Source organism: Eimeria necatrix, genomic scaffold (genome assembly GCF_000499385.1).
Source record: "Eimeria necatrix Houghton genomic scaffold, Enh_scaff190, whole genome shotgun sequence".
Lineage (NCBI taxonomy): Eukaryota > Apicomplexa > Conoidasida > Eucoccidiorida > Eimeriidae > Eimeria > Eimeria necatrix.
In genome coordinates, this window is record NW_013655088.1 from 136 (window position 1) to 16,163 (window position 16,028).

Here is a 16,028-nt window from a genome sequence, read left to right on the forward strand (position 1 = left end):
CAGATAATGCTGCTGCAGACGATGCTGCTGCTGCAGATAATGCTGCTGCGGCTGTTGCTGCTGCTGCTGCTGCTGACGCTCCTTCTGTGGATGATGCTGCTGCAGATGCTGCTGCTGCTGCTGCTGCAGATGATGGTGACTGTTATGGGAAAATTGGCGCTTTTGCTGCTGCTACTGCTGCTGCTGCTCCCGCTGCTGCTGCTGCTGCTACTGCTGCTGCTGCTGCTGCTGTCGACTTCGCATTCTTTTGCGCACAATGTCTTTGTACACCATTTGGCCATTTGCGTTTATCATTTCGTTTATTTTATTTTATTAATTTAATTTAATTTAGTTTAATTTAATTATTTATTTTTATTTAATTTAATTGTTTTATTAATTATTTTATTTTAGGTTTTGTCGCTGCCGCTCTATTTGCTGCTGAGGGTTAATGCCCTCAAAGACATAAACCTCTGGAGGTCTGGAGGCCGGAGGTTTTTGAAGAAAAGAATTTACATCAAGTTATCCAATCAGGTTTTCTAAACCCTAAACCCCAAACCCTAAACCCTAAACCCTAAACCCTAAACCCTTGGGCGCCACCTGAGAGCTTTCTGTGCCTTCGCGGCGTTCGCCCTGCCGAATAGATCGAGCCGTAGCTTCTAGGGTTTAGGGTTTAGGGTTTAGGGTTTAGCGTTCGGGGTTTAGGGTTTAGGGTTTAGGGTTCGGGGTTTAGGGTTTAGGGTTTAGGGTTTAGGGTTTAGGGTTTAGGGTTTAGGGTTTTGCGCAGGACGTGGAGGTATCCGAAACTGCTGCCCCAGGGTTTGTTCGCTACGACCTTGTCAGTACCCTTTTTGCAGTTTTGCCCGTAGGGGGGCCCCCAGGGGGCCCCCCGGGGGGCCCCCCGGGCTGGGGCTGGGGGCCCCCCGTGCAGCTTCATTTGCTAAAGCAGCAAATTCAGAAAGAAGAGGAAGAGCAGCAGCAGCAGCAGAAGAAAGCAGCTGCCACCTTGTGCTGCATGTTCGGTAGGAAGTCCCTAAACCCTAAACCCTAAACCCTAAACCCTAAACCCTAGGGTCTAGCGCGGGGCGGGCTGCGGGCGCTGGGCTGGCGCTGTTCCGTGCTGCTGCAGCTGCTGCTGCTGTTGCTGCTGCTGCTGCTGCTGCTGTAGGGTCCCTGAGGCTTACTGTACGCTGGAAGTGCAGCAGCAGCAGCAGCAGCTGAAGCAGAAGCAGCAGCGGCGCCAGCAGCAGCACGGCGAGAACCCCCAGCAGCAGCGGGACCGCAACGACCCCCCGCAGCAGCAGCAGCAGCAGCAGCAGCAGCAGCAGCAGCAGCAGCAGTGGCTGTGCATAAACGACTTCGTTTTGTCTTTTTGTCGAAGTCGATCTGTTTCCAACTTTTCTTATTCTTGGAAATTCCCTGCAGTGGTTTGTTATGCCCGCGGAGACACAAAAAGGGGAGACGCAATAAACCTCGGCCTTTTCAACAGGGTCTGCAAACCCTAAACCCTAAACCCTAAACCCCAAACCCTAAACCCTAAGCCCTAGCGCCACAGCCTCGGGAGACTGAAGGCGCCCGCAGCGCCTTCGCCCCGCTGCTGAGGTCGAGCGGGGCCCGCGAGGGTTTAGCTTCCGGCCCAGGATCTAGGGCTTAGGGTTTAGGGTTTAGGGTTTAGGGTTTAGGGTTTAGGGTTTAGGGTTTGCGCGCAGGGGCTGTGCAGCGGGGGCCCCGCGCTGCTGCTGGAGGGGGACCGGCTGCTGCCAGTTGCTGCTCCTGCGGAAAGTCCCTTCTCTTTAATTTGCTTCTCCAAAGACTTCAACTTTTCAGTCCATCCTGCTGCCCCCAGGCAGCCCGCCACCTTCACGCCCCTCTGTCCGCTGCTGCTGCTGCTGCTGCTGCTGCAGTGCTGCTGCTGCTGCTGCTGCTGCTGCTGCTGCTGCTGCTCTTGCTGCAGTGCTGCTGCTCTTGCTGCAGTGCTGCTGCTGCTGCAGTGCTGCTGCTGCTGCTCCACTCCTGCTGCTGCAGTGCTGCTGCTCCTGCTGCTGCTGCTGCTGCAGTGCTGCTGCTCTTGCTGCTGCTGCAGTGCTGCTGCTGCTGCTGCTGCTGCACCCATCCCTCTTTCTGCATTTGCATTTTAGTTTTGTTCCTCTTTGTGAGTCTTTTGCTTCTGCATGCAGCCCCAACAGAGTTGCTGCGAATGCAAGTCGCCAGAATCCGAATTGAAAAACATTTAAATCAAAATAATAAAACCAACTCCACCAGGGGGCCCCCAGGGGCCCCCCCAGCCCTAGAAGACAGGGGGCCCCCAGACGGGGCCCCCGGAGCCCCCCCGGGGGCCCCTGCGGGGGCCCCCGGGGGCCCCCCTGGGGCCCCCGAGGCCGCAGCAGGGGCCCCAGGGGGCCCCTCGGGGGCCCCCGGGGGCCCCCCAGGGGCCCCTGGAGGGGCCCCCAGGGGCCCCCCGGGGGCCCCCGGGGGCCCCCCGGGGGCCCCTAGAAATAGGGGGGCCCCCGAAGAAATAGATGGAGTGGAATTGTCGAGCGAGGGTTTTGTTGTTGGAGTTGACGCAGAGTTTGTTGCAGAAGTGACAGAAGCAGCAGAAATAGACCAAGATGGACGCAAAGAGATTCTGCAGGGGTCTTCGCTGGCGCTGGCGAGGCACGCGAGGGTTTAGGGTTTAGGGTTTAGGGTTTAGGGTTTAGGGTTTTGGAGCGGGCGGGAGGGCTGCGCTGTCCTCCGCAGGCAGGAGTTGCGACGCAGAGTTCGCGTTTCAGGGTTTAGGGTTTAGGGTTTAGGGTTTAGGGTTTAGGGTTTAGGGTTTGTGGCTAAGGCTGAGTCTGGTGCGGGGCCAGGGGCCCCTAGAAGAGGTCCCCTTCATCGACCATTATGTGCTCTTCAAGAAACCCCCCAAGGACTGCCTCACTAGGTAAACCCTAAACCCTAAACCCTAAACCCTAAACCCTAAACCCTTGCAGCTGCAGCGTGAGTAATTGTGTTATTTGCTGGAGATGATAAAAAGAATTAATTCTTTTCAATTTAATTTCTTTTTCTTCAAATTTCTTTCTTGCGCTTTTCGCTGCCGCTGCAGCTCCTCAAAATCCTCCCAATTGACACACTCATCTGCTCAACTAAATCACTTTATTTATTTTTTATTTTATTCATTTATTTATTTATTTATTTATTTATTTATTTATTTATTTATTTATTTATTTATTTATTTATTTATTTATATTCTCGTTTTTATTTTTAGATTCTCTGGACTGCGCGCTGAGGATTTGAGTTTGACGGATTCGGTCGTGTGGCTGTCGACTCGGAAATCCATTTTGCAGAAAATGCGATTTCTCGTGGATTGCAAGTGCATGTGGGGAAACAAATGAAATAAAAGGAATAAAATAGCAAATAAAGGACTTTTAAACGAGAAAATAACAAATAATAAAAGAAATAAACTCCCAAAGTCGAAAAAGTTGCATTCTGCATTTACTGCCAAAAGTTGAGGTGTACGTACACCTGGGAGCCGGCGCTTCGCTTCCGGCGGCACTTCGCCGCCGTTTTCTGCGCTTTTTGGCCGGGAAAAAAGCGGAAAAGAAGAACTTAAAATAATAAATGGATTAAATAACAAATTGAATCTTTTTGAGGGCTGTTTGGAGGTGTTTGCAGCTTCGTGGGCCACGGACTGCAGCAGGACTTCCGGGTGATGAACCTCTACGTGCCTGCGCAGCAAGTCATTGACACTGCTTATCTTTTTCGCATTCCTGGCCGCCGTCTTTTGTCTTTAAAGTTTCTTTCTGCATTTATTTTGCAAAAAAATATTCAAAATAAAACTCACGACTCAATTGAGGACGCGCAGACCTCTCTGCGCCTCTTCAGGTGACTTTCCTCTTTTCGCCTTTTGCCACTTCTGCCATTAATGCCATTAACGCCCCTTTGGCTTTTGTGAACATTTGCTGCATTTGCGCGCATTTGTATTTCTGCTTATTTATATTTGTTTATTTATTTCTGTATATGAATATATATATATTTTATAATATATATATGTATATATATATATACATATATATATATATATGTATCACCTATATATAGAGATGTATATATATAAATATAAATATATATATATATATATTTATGTGCAGAAAGAGAGAAGTTAAATTAATTCTTTTATTGCATATAAGTCCAATAATTATACGCATGCAAATCAATATAATAGACATTTAGACAAATATATATATCTATATATTTTATAAATATATATGTTATATATATGATATATATATATATATTTATTTATTTATTTTAAAAGGTATTTTTGAAAACGCATGCATGCACTTGAAAGGAAGAAAAGATAAAAGAGTTGGCCAAATGGATTTATTTTATTTTTAATTTTTTGATTTAAATTAAAAATAAAAAAATAAATTTAAAAGTCAATAAGTGAAATCATCTGCAGCAAAAGCAGTAAAGACACCGCGAGATTAAAATGCAGCAAATAAATAAATAATTGAAAACAAATAAATAAATAAATGAATAATAAATAAACGAAAATAAATAATAAATAAATGAAGTAATAAAAAATGAATATAATAAATAAATAAATAAACATAAATAAATAAATAAATGGGAGTAAATAAATGAATGAATAGCTGGAAATAAATAAATAAATAAATAAATAGCTGGAAACGAATAACTAAATAAACAAATGAAAATAAATAAATGAAAATAAATAAATGAAATTTATTTAGTAAAATATAACTGTCAGCAATAAATGCTTGCCTGGCAGTAAATTATTAAAAGACTTTCATTTTTGTTTATTTAAAAGAAATGGTATTATTTTAATGCCGTTTTTGAATTTTGCCATTAACGCATATCTGCTGTTTAACTTCCCTTTTGAACTTTTTTAAATTCCAATTAAAACAACTATAATAAAGAAGTTCAAATTAAAACAATTAAGTTCAAAGTAAAACAATTAAGTTCAAATTAAAACAATTAAAATGACTTTAATGGGGGAAAAGTTTGCATTTGAACTTTCCAAGTTTTGCTGCTGCACTTGGGGTGTATGTACACAGGAAGTATCTGCAGCTGCGGCGCTCGGGGTGTCTGTACAGCTGCTTGGAGCAACTTTACCAATACGGGAGGCTTTTGAACTTTTCGCCTCCCGCGTTGCCGCTAAAAGACTTTTTGGAAAGTCCAAAAGAACAAAAAGAAATAAATGAAAACAAATTTCCAAATAGCTCGAGCTTTCCGCGCTGAAGGAAGCTCTCCGGGTGTACAGACAGCTCCGGAAACGAAACGAAAGAACCTTTTTTGACCTCAGCAACTAACATAATTATTTTTTAAATAGTTTTCAAAAAAAAGGTCTTCAAAAGCTCTTTTAAACCATAAAATGAGTTTAGAAACGAAAGCTTGTTGAGGTGTACGTACACCTGAGCACACGCGCTGTACGTACAGCACAGAAGCCGCGTCTTATTTTATTTTTCAGATGAGATATTTGCGAAATAAAAACAGATTTATTTTATCCAAAATGCAAATGTAATTTGTTTATTTATTTATTCGAAGAGGCGTTTCTTTACAAATCGAAAGATGCATAAATGCATGCATATTTAAATGTGTTATTCATATTTTTATTTTAATCCTTTTTTCATTATGCTTATCTATACATTTATATATATTTTTGTCCCTAAACATGTATGGCATTTAAAACTATATATCTTTCATCCATTTATATATTTATTTATTTATAGTTAAAGCCCCTATGCATGCATGCATGTAATACGCACTGAGTCGTTTATATTATTTGTATTCATATTAATATTCAATTTTTATTTGTAAAAATAAAAAATAAAATATATTTCTCGAAGTCTGTAGATTTTGTTTCCACGAGCACTTTGAAGAAGATGTCTGTGTGTCCTCACTAATGCAAAAAGATGTTTCAAATTATCTGAATTTCATTTTTACTTCTTTTGTTTGCAATAATGAACTATAAACGTCGTGAAGTCTATTTGCACCTCTTTGGAGAAAGAAAAACTTATTTGGCGATGCAAAGTGGTCGAAAAAAGACAAAAATTCCTTTTCTCGGGTGTACGTACACCTGGTGTACGTACACCCGGTGTACGTACACCAGGTGTACGTACACCCGAGTGGAAAGCAGTGGATTTGTTTGGTTTCTAAAAACCCAACTTGGGATTTTCGAAAATGAATTAATTTTAGAAAACTGTGAAGTCAAAAGGGAAGAAATTTTGCAAAGTTCTGGCGGCCTTCAGGTGTACAGACACCTCACCGCTGCGACATGCATCTTAATTTGCAAGAAGAGGAAATAAAATTTTCCGACTTTTTGCAAACAAGATATATTTGTGGGGATAAAATTATAATTTATTCTACATGTTATAAAACATATTTGTAATATATTTTATAACATATATATATCTAAAATATACACTAAACATATATATATATATATATATATATATATATATATATATATATATATATATATATATATATATATATATATGCATGCATGCATAAACACATATACATAAATAAACACATATATATATATATATTTTGTGTTGGTGAAACACATTTAAATGGTTTTGAGAAAAAATAAATTTGCGGAAAAGAGTTTGTTGCATATAAACGTCTCTAAATAGCATTTGTTTGTTTTGAATTTGTTATTTAAATTGCATTTAATTATATTTCAGTTAAATTCAAATTCTCCATTTCTGCATTTATTCATATAAAAGCACATTCAGTTGTCTAAGGCGGCAAAAATACTACTAAAACTAATTAATAGTTTGCAGTTGCTAAATCAAAAGCCCCACTGACGGCCTGCTTCCTGCTGCTGCTGCTGCTGCCACGGCTGCTGCTGCTGCTGCTGCTGCTGCTGCTACGGCTGATGCTGCTGCTGCTGCTGCTGCTGCTGGTACCCCTGCTGCTGCTGCTGCTGCTGCTGCTGCTAAGAAGCTGGTTTGCTTGCTCTTCGTCGGATGCATGCGGCTTTTGCAAATAAATTCAAATTTGAAATAAATGAATTATTAATCTGCTGAATTGCCGCACTTGAAATAATTTGAATTATTTGTTTGCAAATTGGAACACTGCGCAGCTGAAGGGCTGTTTTAGTAAGTGGGAATTAAATAAAAAATAATAAAATAAAATGTGAATATAATGAAATGTATTTATTTTAAAGCAAAGACTCCAGTGGAAATTAGAATAATGCATTGACGGGTTTATTATTAGAACAAGGGATTAAATAAAGAAGAACAGAATTGTGGAAACGCACAAGTCCACGATTTCGATGAACTGCAGTTCAACTAATTGCTGCAGCAGCAGCAGCAGCAGCAGCAGCAGCGGGAGTTTGAGGGGGAGGAAAGTGGAGAAAATAATGGAAATGAATAAATGAACAGTGAAATAAAATGGAGTTGTTGGAAACGGAAGAAAGAACATAATTGGAAGAATTCAAATTTGCTGCTGCTGCTGGCTGGCATTGCTGCGGCGTCTGCGCCCGCAGCCGCGGGCGCCGAGCGAAGAGAAACAAAAACAAAACACAACTTGAAATAAATTGCAAAAGATTGCAAAGAATTAATTACAAAAGAACTCAACTGAATGCAGTTGCACTTAACCGCAATTAACGGGCGCAGGCGCACCGCGGGCAGCTGTACGTACACCCGAACGAGGCACCGCGAAGCGGCGGGAAGAACTCCGAAATGGAAAACTTTTTCACAACTAATTCCACTTTTGAAAATAAAATTGAATTAAAACAATAAAAAGAAACAAAATCAACTAAAGCCGCAAGGCGAGACAGACAGTCATAAAAGCCACTGCGGCGACGGCGCACACTGTGCAACGGCTGCAAGATTCTGTTCCCGGTCCCATTGGAAGCAATTGCGTGAACTTGGACTTTATTTTCGAATTCTTTTTAATTATTTTTATAATTATTTCACTTTTATTTCCATTTTCACTTCCCTCCGCTTTCAATTTCTCCAACTCGTTTCCCCCGCCGACCGCCGCGCCGGACTGCGGTGTCTGTACACCGCGCGCAGTGTCTGTACACCTGCCGCCCCCGGGCGGCTTTCCACACACATCGAGACTGCCACTTTGCTTCTCTTCATTGCGGCGCGCCGCAGCAGCAGCAGCTGCTGCTGCAGCAGCTGCTGCAGCTGCTGCAGCAGCTGCTGCTGCTGCTGCAGCTTCACATAAAATGAACAAACTCACACAAGTGACAGCTTGCGAGTTCATTCTTCGCAGTTCAAATTCAGAGCTCGCGAGACACCCCAGAGGCCCTTCCTAGCCGGTCTTTGCCGGGCGCTCCCCCTTTATTTATTTATTTATTTATTTATTTATTTATTTATTTATTTATTTATTATTTATTATTTATTTATTTATTTATATTTACTATTTGTTTTCTACTTGGGCTTTCTCTGTGCCTCGCTGAGACCTCGCTGGCCCTTTTGGCCCCACATCTCCTCCCTCCATTGCTGCTGAACTTGCTGCTGCTGCTGCTGCAGGCGCTACCTGCTGCTGCCGCTGCTGCAGCGGCTGCTGCTCTTCCTGCTGTGGCGTCGGCCTCTGCTGCTGCTGCTGCTGCTGCTGCTGCAGGGTTGCCGCTCCCGCTGCAGCCGCCATTGCTGCTGCTGCAGGGCCCCTGTCGCTGCTTCCTCAGTGGCTGCTGCTGCCTTCGCTGCTCCAGCAGGGGCCCCTGCTGCTCCTGTCCTGCTGCTCCTGCTGCTGCTGCAGTGGCTGCTGCTGCTGCTGCAGTTGCTGCTGCAGCTGCTGCCAGCTGCAGCTGCTACTAACGCTGCCTTCTCCCGCGGCTCTATGCGCCCGTTCGCCGCACCCACACATCCTCTGCCAGCGTTGGCTGCCGCCGCTGCTGCTGCTGCTGCTGCTGCTGCTGCTGCTGCTGCTACTGCGGCTGCTGCTGCTGCTTCTGCCCCCCCCGCTGCATCTGCTGCCACCGCTGTTGCAGCGGTGTCAGCGGCTTCGCGGGCTGCTGCTGCTGGGGCTGTCGCTGCTGTTGCTGCTGCTGCTGCTGCTGCTGCTGCTGCTGCACGGGTGGGTGAAGCAGTGACCGCCGCTGCCACGGCGACGTTGGCTGCTGCGGCGTTGGCTGCTGCTGCGGCGTTGGCTGCTGCTGCGGAGTTGGCCGCTGCTGCGGAGTTTGCTGCTGCTGCGGCGTTGGCTGCTGCTGCGGCGTTGGCTGCTGCTGCGGCTTTGGCCACTGCTGCGGCTTTGGCTGCTGCTGCGGCGTTGGCTGCTGCTGCGGCGTTGGCCGCTGCTGCGGCGTTAGCTGCTGCTGCGGAGTTTGCTGCTGCTGCGGAGTTTGCTGCTGCTGCGGCGTTGGCCGCTGCTGCGGCGTCGGCCGCTGCTGCGGCGTTGGCTGCTGCTGCGGAGTTTGCTGCTGCTGCGGCGTTGGCTGCTGCTGCGGCATTGGCCGCTGCTGCGGCGTTGGCCGCTGCTGCGGCGTTGGCTGCTGCTGCTGCTGCTGCTGCGTCTGCTGCAGCAGCGACTGCGAGCGCGGCTGCAGCTGCGGTGATGGCTGCCGTTGTAACAGCTGCCGCTGCAGTGGCTGGTGCAGTGGCTGCTGCAGTTGCTGCTGCAGTTGCTGCTGCAGTTGCTGCTGCAGTTGCTGCTGCAGTTGCTGCTGCAGTTGCTGCTGCTGCGACTGTTGCTGCATCATTGTTCGCAGCAGTTCTTGCTGCTGCTGCTGCAGTGCGCGGTTCTCGTCCGGCTGCTGCTGCGGCCGTTGGTCCAGCAATGATTGCAGCAGTTCTTGCTGCTGCTGCTGCAGCTGACGGTACCAGTCGGGCTGCTGCTCCTGCTGCCCCTCCTGCTGCTGCTGCCCCTGCTGCTGCCCCTGCTGCGGCTGCTGCTGCTGCTGCTGCTGCTGCTGCTGCTGCTGCTGCTGCTCCTGAATCTTTTCGACAATGGAGTACCCCACAGTCACGAGTTTTTTCAAAATGTCCAGGCGGGGACTTTCGCCGACCATCTTCAGCAGCGTCTTGTGGGCTTCGTCTGCGTTCTTGACCACTTGGGCGAGAGGCATCCGCTGCTGCTGCTGCTGCTGCTGCTGCTGCTGCTGCTGCTGCTGCTGCTGCGGGCCCCTGACCTCCGCGCGGGCCGTGTCCTGCAGCCACTCGGCCCAGCGCCTGCTGCAGACCTCCGCGCCCACCTGGACTTCGGCCTTGAGGCTCTGCACTGCAGCAGACAAGTCCGAGATGAGAGCAGCAACAGCAGCAGGAGCGCTGTTGATGCTGCTGAGGATTATCTTCATGGTTTTCAAGTTGTCTCCGACGAACAGCAGCAGCTGCGCGCCCTCAGTGACCCGCAGCAGCAGCTCGTCCACGTAGGGGGGCCCCTGGGGGGCCCCCTCGGGCTGCCGCGCCGCCTGCAGGTTTGCTGCTGCTGCAGCAAGCTGCTGCACGTCGTACTTAGTCCGCTGCTGCCACAGCCCCACCACGTGCTGCAGCAGCAGCTCGGCCTGCTCCGTGCACTTCTCTCTCGCGTCCATAAACGCTGATTTAGTGTCTTGCTGCAGCGCGCGGTGCAGCTGCATGTCTTTGCTCTGCAGCAGCGCAGCAGCAACCTGCAGCAGCAGCAACTCAGCGTCCTCCAGTTCTTCCAAACTTGGGGGCCCCCCAGGCTGGGCCCCCATTAGCTGCTGCCACAAGTCCACCAGTTCTCTTGTGGCTCTGTTGGCGAGGTCTTCCAGCCGCTGCAGCGTGGCTTCTGTGTCTGCGTCCACTCCCCGTGCTGCTGCTGCTGCTGCTGCTGCTGCTGCAGCAGCAGCGGGAGTCGATGGCGGGCGCGAGCCCGCAAACGCCGCGCCCGGGGCAACCGCTGCTGCGCCGGGGGCCGCTGCTGCGGCTCCGGGGGCTGCTGCTGCGGCTCCGGGGGCTGCTGCTGCGGCTCCGGGGGCTGCTGCTGCTGCTGCTGCTGCTGCTGCTGCGGGTGCAGCAGGAAGGGAAGTTCGAGGTCCTGCTGCGCTGCGGAAGCCCACAGGTGGCTGTGCTCCTCTCAGCTCGCTCAGCGGGATGCGGAGAAGTGCTGCTGCTGCTGCTGCTTCCTTCAGTGCTTGTCCAAGTGCCTGCCGCTGCGACTCTGGGGAGTCCGGCGCTGCTGCTGCTGCTGCTCCGGGTGCTGCTGCTGCTCCGGGTGCTGCTGCTGCTGCTGCTTGCGTCGGCGGGTCTACTCTGCTGTGTCTTTGGTCTCTGGACTTGTGGGGGAGCGTCGGGAAACCTGCCCCGTCAGCTGCTGCTGCTGCAGGTGCTGTTGCTGCAGGTGCTGCTGCTGTTGCTGCAGGTGCTGCTGCTGCTGCTGCAGTTGCGTCTGCGGCGGCGGGCGGAGGCAAGAAGGGCGCTTCTGCTGCTGCTGCTGCTGCTGCTGCTGCTTCGGCCATGGCTGCAGCAGGCATCTGGGGCTCCCGCGCTGGAGGCCTGAAGGGCTCGCGGCGCCGGGGCTTCTCCGAAGCCGAGCGTCCCAGAGCAGCATGGGCAGGAGCAGCAGCAGCAGCAGGAGCAGCAGCAGCAGCAGCAGCAGAAGCAGCAGCAGAAGCCTTGCCAACTCGGAAGCGAGACAGCAGCGGCCACCGCCGCGGGGGGTCCCGTGGCTTTGCTGAGGGCTCAGTGAAGACCACTGGAGTCTCTGAAAAGGAAACGGACTTCTTGACAGGGTTCTTAGGAGTTGGTGCTGCTGCTGCTGCTGCTGCTGCAGCAGCAGATCCCGGCGCTGCTGCTGCTGCCCCTGGCGCTGCTGCTGCTGCTCCGGGCCTTGCTGCGGGTGCTGCGGGTCCCGCTGCGGGTGCTGCGGGTCTTGCTGCGGCTGCTGCTGGCTGCTGGAGGCCGAGCGCAGCAGCAGCAGCAGGCCGTGCTGCAGCAGCAGGAGCGGAGAGGGAAGTTTGCTGCTGCTGCGGGGGCCCCTCGGAGGGCCTGGAGGCCCAGGTGGGCGTGGCGGGGGAAGAGCTCCTGCGGAGAAGTGCTGCAGCGCCGCCGCCGGGCGCAGCAGCAGCAGCAGCAGCAGCAGCAGCAGCAAGCGCGGGGGCGGGGGCCGCGCCCGTGGCCAGCAGCTTTTGGTTCAAAAGATGAGCAGCAAAGTCCACTTCATTTGCAGGATTGTGGAGGCCAACAGAGCGCAGCAACTCAACCACAATAACAGCTTCCTGGACGAGGTCTCGGGCTTCCTTTTGCTGCGCAGCAGCAACTGCTGCTGCTGCTGCTGCTGCTGCTGCAGTGGGCACGTGGGCCACGCGCAGCTGCTGCACCAGCCAGGAGGCCATCTGCATGCACTTGGCCTCGTCGGCCGGCAGCAGCGGCCCTGCAGCAAAGACTTCGTGCTGCAGCACCTTGCGAGCAGCAACAAGGGCTTGTGCTGCAGCAGCAGACAAGTAGCGATCGGAAGCAAAGGAGCGAGCGAACAGCAGCAAAGCTTCTCTGTCTTGAGAGGAGTCCCACTGGGCCCGCTGCAGCCGCTGCTGCACCCGCTGCAGCTTCTCGCTGACAGTCTGCAGCTGCTGCTGCCGCTGCTGCAGCACTGCAGCAGAAGCCTCCACGATGCTGCTGCCCAGCGACAGCCGCTCCGACATCTGCTGCGACTCCGAGACCCCCTGCTGCGCTGCTCTCACCGCCTGCTGCAGCTGCTGCTGCTGCTCTTCCTGGCCGCGGGCCTCGAAGCCCAAAAACTGAACTTCTTGTCTTGCCAGCAGCACCATTTGCTTCTCAATGCCATTAAGGCCCACTAAGTTTTGCTGCTCCGTGCTGAGAAGGTCTAGCTGCCGGTGCAGCGGCGAGCGCCGCCGCACTCCTGCTGCTGCTGCTGCTGCTGCTGCTGCTGCTGCGGGTGCTGCCCCCACAGAGGGCGACCGCGCCGCCGCGCGCTGCCGGTACGCCCCCGCGGAGGCGCCCGCAGCCGCTGCTGCTGCTGCGTCCTCCTCTGCTGCTGCTGCTGCTGCTGCTGCTGCTGCTGTGCCGCGGCAGGCGTCCCCCCCCGCAGCCAAAGACCTGTTCACCAGCCCCCACGAAGAAGGCCGCGAGGGCTGCAGCGCGCGGGCGCAGGACAGCAGCAGGAAGAGCACTGCTGAGAGCGACAGCAGCAGCCCCACGCGCGCTGCTGCTGCTGCTGCTGCTGCAGCGGGAGCAGCAGCAGCAGCCGCGGGAGCGGCCGCGCGGCGCGGCGGGAGCGAAGCCGGCAGCAGCAAGTCGGCGTCCGGCAGCGCGACAGAAGCGACGGCTTCCGGGCGGGAAGAGGGCTCCTGCTGCTGCTGCTGCTGCTGCTGCTGCTGCTGCAGCTGCAGCAGGCCGTCGTCCTGCAGTGTCTGTACACCGCAAGGGCGAGCGCCCGCGGGACCCAAGAGCTGCAGCGCCGCTGCAGCGCCCGAGCAGAGCAGCAGAATCCGCATTGGGAGAAAAGCAAAGAATCAAAAAGAAAAGAAAAAGGACATGTTAGACCGGGGCAGCCGCGAGCCGCGACCCCCGCTGCTGCTGCTGCTGCTGCTGCTGCTGCTGCTGCTGCTGCAGGCACGGCGTGAACCTGTGGGACTCGCGGCGGAGAGGCTCCGAGGAGGCGGAAGGGCTGCGATGAAGCTGCTGCTGCGGACTCGACGCCAGAGCCGCTTTAGGCCGCTGAAGAAAAGCGCCTGTGGGGGTCGGGGCCTGAGAGCACTTTTCTGCAAATAAGTCCGTCGAGCGAAGCAAAGGCGAAATCGAAGATCTCGGAAGATCTTTGAACTCCAAAACTTAAAAAGATTGACAACAGTGAGCGCTCGCCGCTGCAGCGCGGGCCGCGCCGCTGCTGCAGCAGACAGGCACAGCGAAAGACGGCCAGCCCGCGCCTCGGTCGAGCGCGGCTTTCCGCCGCTGCTTTCCAAGTCCGCGCTGCTTTCCAACTCCAAAAGCCGAATTTCAAGTTCAAAAGGCAATTTTTAACTTCGAATTCGCTTTTTTTGGACCCACTTTGCTGTTTTCCGCCAACTCCGCCCCGCCGCGCGCCTGCCAGCCGCCGCCCGCCCCGATCTGCTCCGCCGCCAACTAACGCCCTTGCGCCACCCCTCTCAACGCGATCCTCTTCTTTTCTGCAAACAAAATTCCTTTTTAAATTCAAATTCGCATTTTGGGGCCCGAAGCCGCGCAAACGCCGCCCGGAAGCGCGCCGCGCTCATTGAATTCCACCCGCCCCCTGCCGAGCCTCAGCTTCCCCACTGGGGACTTCGCCGCTTTTAGTGCAAAGCGCCCGAAAAGCCTTTTAATAAATCAGAAATAACCCTAATTCCTAAAACGCAACTTTTAACGCAGCAATTCGACACTTTTCGCAGCTTCTTTCTCCACAGATTCACTTCTGGGGGGCAGGTGCACCAACTCGGGGTTCCCTCCCACCTCCCGCTGTACAGACACCCGATCCGAACTCGCAATTCTTCTTGCTGCTCCCAATTGCTGCAAAGCCGCACTTTAATTCTAAGAGTTACTTAGACACTTTAGAAGCAGCAGCAGCAGCAAAAGCAGCAGTTGCACGGCGAGAAAGGACCAGCCTGTCTGCTTTTGCTCGCTCTTGCCTCTTTGCAGCACTTAAGCAACTGGCTGCGCAGTTTAAAGAAAGCCAAAGGCTTTTGCAGGCCAATTCAATATTAGCTTTCCGCAGACAGAAATGCCCACCAGGGGCTTCTTTGCAGGCTCCCGAGACTCCTTTTGGCAGGCCAAAAGGCCGAAAAGTGCGCAAATGAAGTCACTGACACTTTTGAAAAAACTTGAAAATGCTTTTGAAGTTCAGCAGACACCCGAAAGCTGAAGTTGCGCATTGTCTATGCGCGCAGCGCCGCGGCCACAGCCGGCTCGTTCGCTGCAGACCCCTCAATGCAGAGCTTTCCCAACTGGCACGAAAGCTGCGAGTCCACACTTTTATATAAATGATATAAATGCATTCATTTAAAGAAAGACATCGCGCGAAACTCCAGGGCCCTCAGCTGTCTACGCAGCTGCCCCCTTGGTCACTCGCCACTGCGCGCTGCGGCGTTTCTGCGGATCCTGCAGCTAAAAGTGCGCCTTTTGCAGAAAATCCCGCAAAATTAGAACTAAAAATGCAAAATTAAGCAATTAATTCTATGAATTCACTTTGAAATAGATTTTGTACGCGACGAAGAAGACCAGGCAGCAGAAGCAGCCGCTGCCGTCGAGAAACTCGAAACGCGACACAGCTTTTCTTCAACTTCAAGTCTTAGAAACTCTCGAATTGCTTTCTGCACGCAAAAGATGCTTCATGCAGCTCTAAATGCCCTTTCAAGGAAAGCTCGGGGCTTTTCAGGAGTTGCACTTCGTCACTCCAGATGGCAAACTTCGCTGTGGTGTCCATTCTAGCCGCAATCTGCCACTAAAAGGCTCTAAAAGTCCCTCAAAATGTCCTAAATTTCCCTAATATCGACCCGTTAGCCTCTTAGTGCTGTGGGAAATCATTGAAACTGAGTGAAATGGCGGAAATTCAATATCGGGCCACCTCCAGGGGGCTGAGGCGGAGGCTCAACTCGGGAAAGCGATCTAGAGGAATCTGGAAAGATTCGGTTCCTTTTTAAAGGACAAAAATTGAAAAAAACTGCTGCCAAGAGAATATTTAGTCCATATTCCAAGAATATTCGAAAAGAGAAAGGATTTCTCCGTCTTCTCTCAAGGATCGCACTGAGCTCGTTTCTGCATACAAGTCCAAACAGTGAGAAATGCTGTTTGGTGTTCGTAAATCAAGTGAATGCTTTTAATTAAATTGAAAATTAAAAGAAGTAACTGCAAAAAGATGTCCAGAGTGGCCAGAGGCGGCCAGCAATTCGATCCAAAGGATAAAATCCACAAAATCCACAACAACTGGGCCTCCAGAGCCCGAAGGTTCTATTTTTTGGTCAAAAGCATATTCTAACTATTTCCCCGACAAATTAATTCGCAAAACTGCATTTTTAATGCCCCACTTTCAGCAAATCACCTCTAAAGCTGCTGCTGAGGAAGTTCAGATCGAGCGCTTTTCTTGCACTTCTCGTCGCAACTTTGCGGAAATAGGCTGGCTTTTACAAATCTCTTCTCTTTCCAGTCTTTCTG

The 16,028-nt window shown here is 51.1% G+C and overlaps 3 protein-coding genes across 3 annotated transcripts; 1 reads left to right on the forward strand and 2 right to left on the reverse strand.

The window, feature by feature from the left end:
- Positions 1–763: 763 nt before the first annotated feature.
- Positions 764–2,903, forward strand: ENH_00024790 (hypothetical protein; the record flags this gene model as incomplete). Its single annotated transcript, XM_013584653.1, has 5 exons — positions 764–998; positions 1,174–1,466; positions 1,686–1,848; positions 2,154–2,641; positions 2,790–2,903. Coding segments are annotated over 5 exons (1,293 nt in total), but the record flags the coding sequence as incomplete, so codon positions are not given.
- Positions 2,904–8,358: 5,455 nt separating this feature from the next.
- ENH_00024800 (hypothetical protein) lies at positions 8,359–8,589 on the reverse strand (the record flags this gene model as incomplete). The annotated part of the gene is made up of 1 exon (XM_013584654.1): positions 8,359–8,589. One exon carries the CDS (start codon positions 8,587–8,589, stop codon positions 8,359–8,361), a length of 231 nt encoding a protein of 76 aa, XP_013440108.1.
- A 280-nt stretch (positions 8,590–8,869) lies between these two features.
- ENH_00024810 (hypothetical protein) lies at positions 8,870–13,357 on the reverse strand (the record flags this gene model as incomplete). Its single annotated transcript, XM_013584655.1, has 1 exon — positions 8,870–13,357. One exon carries the CDS (start codon positions 13,355–13,357, stop codon positions 8,870–8,872), a length of 4,488 nt encoding a protein of 1,495 aa, XP_013440109.1.
- Between the last annotated feature and the right edge of the window lie 2,671 nt (positions 13,358–16,028).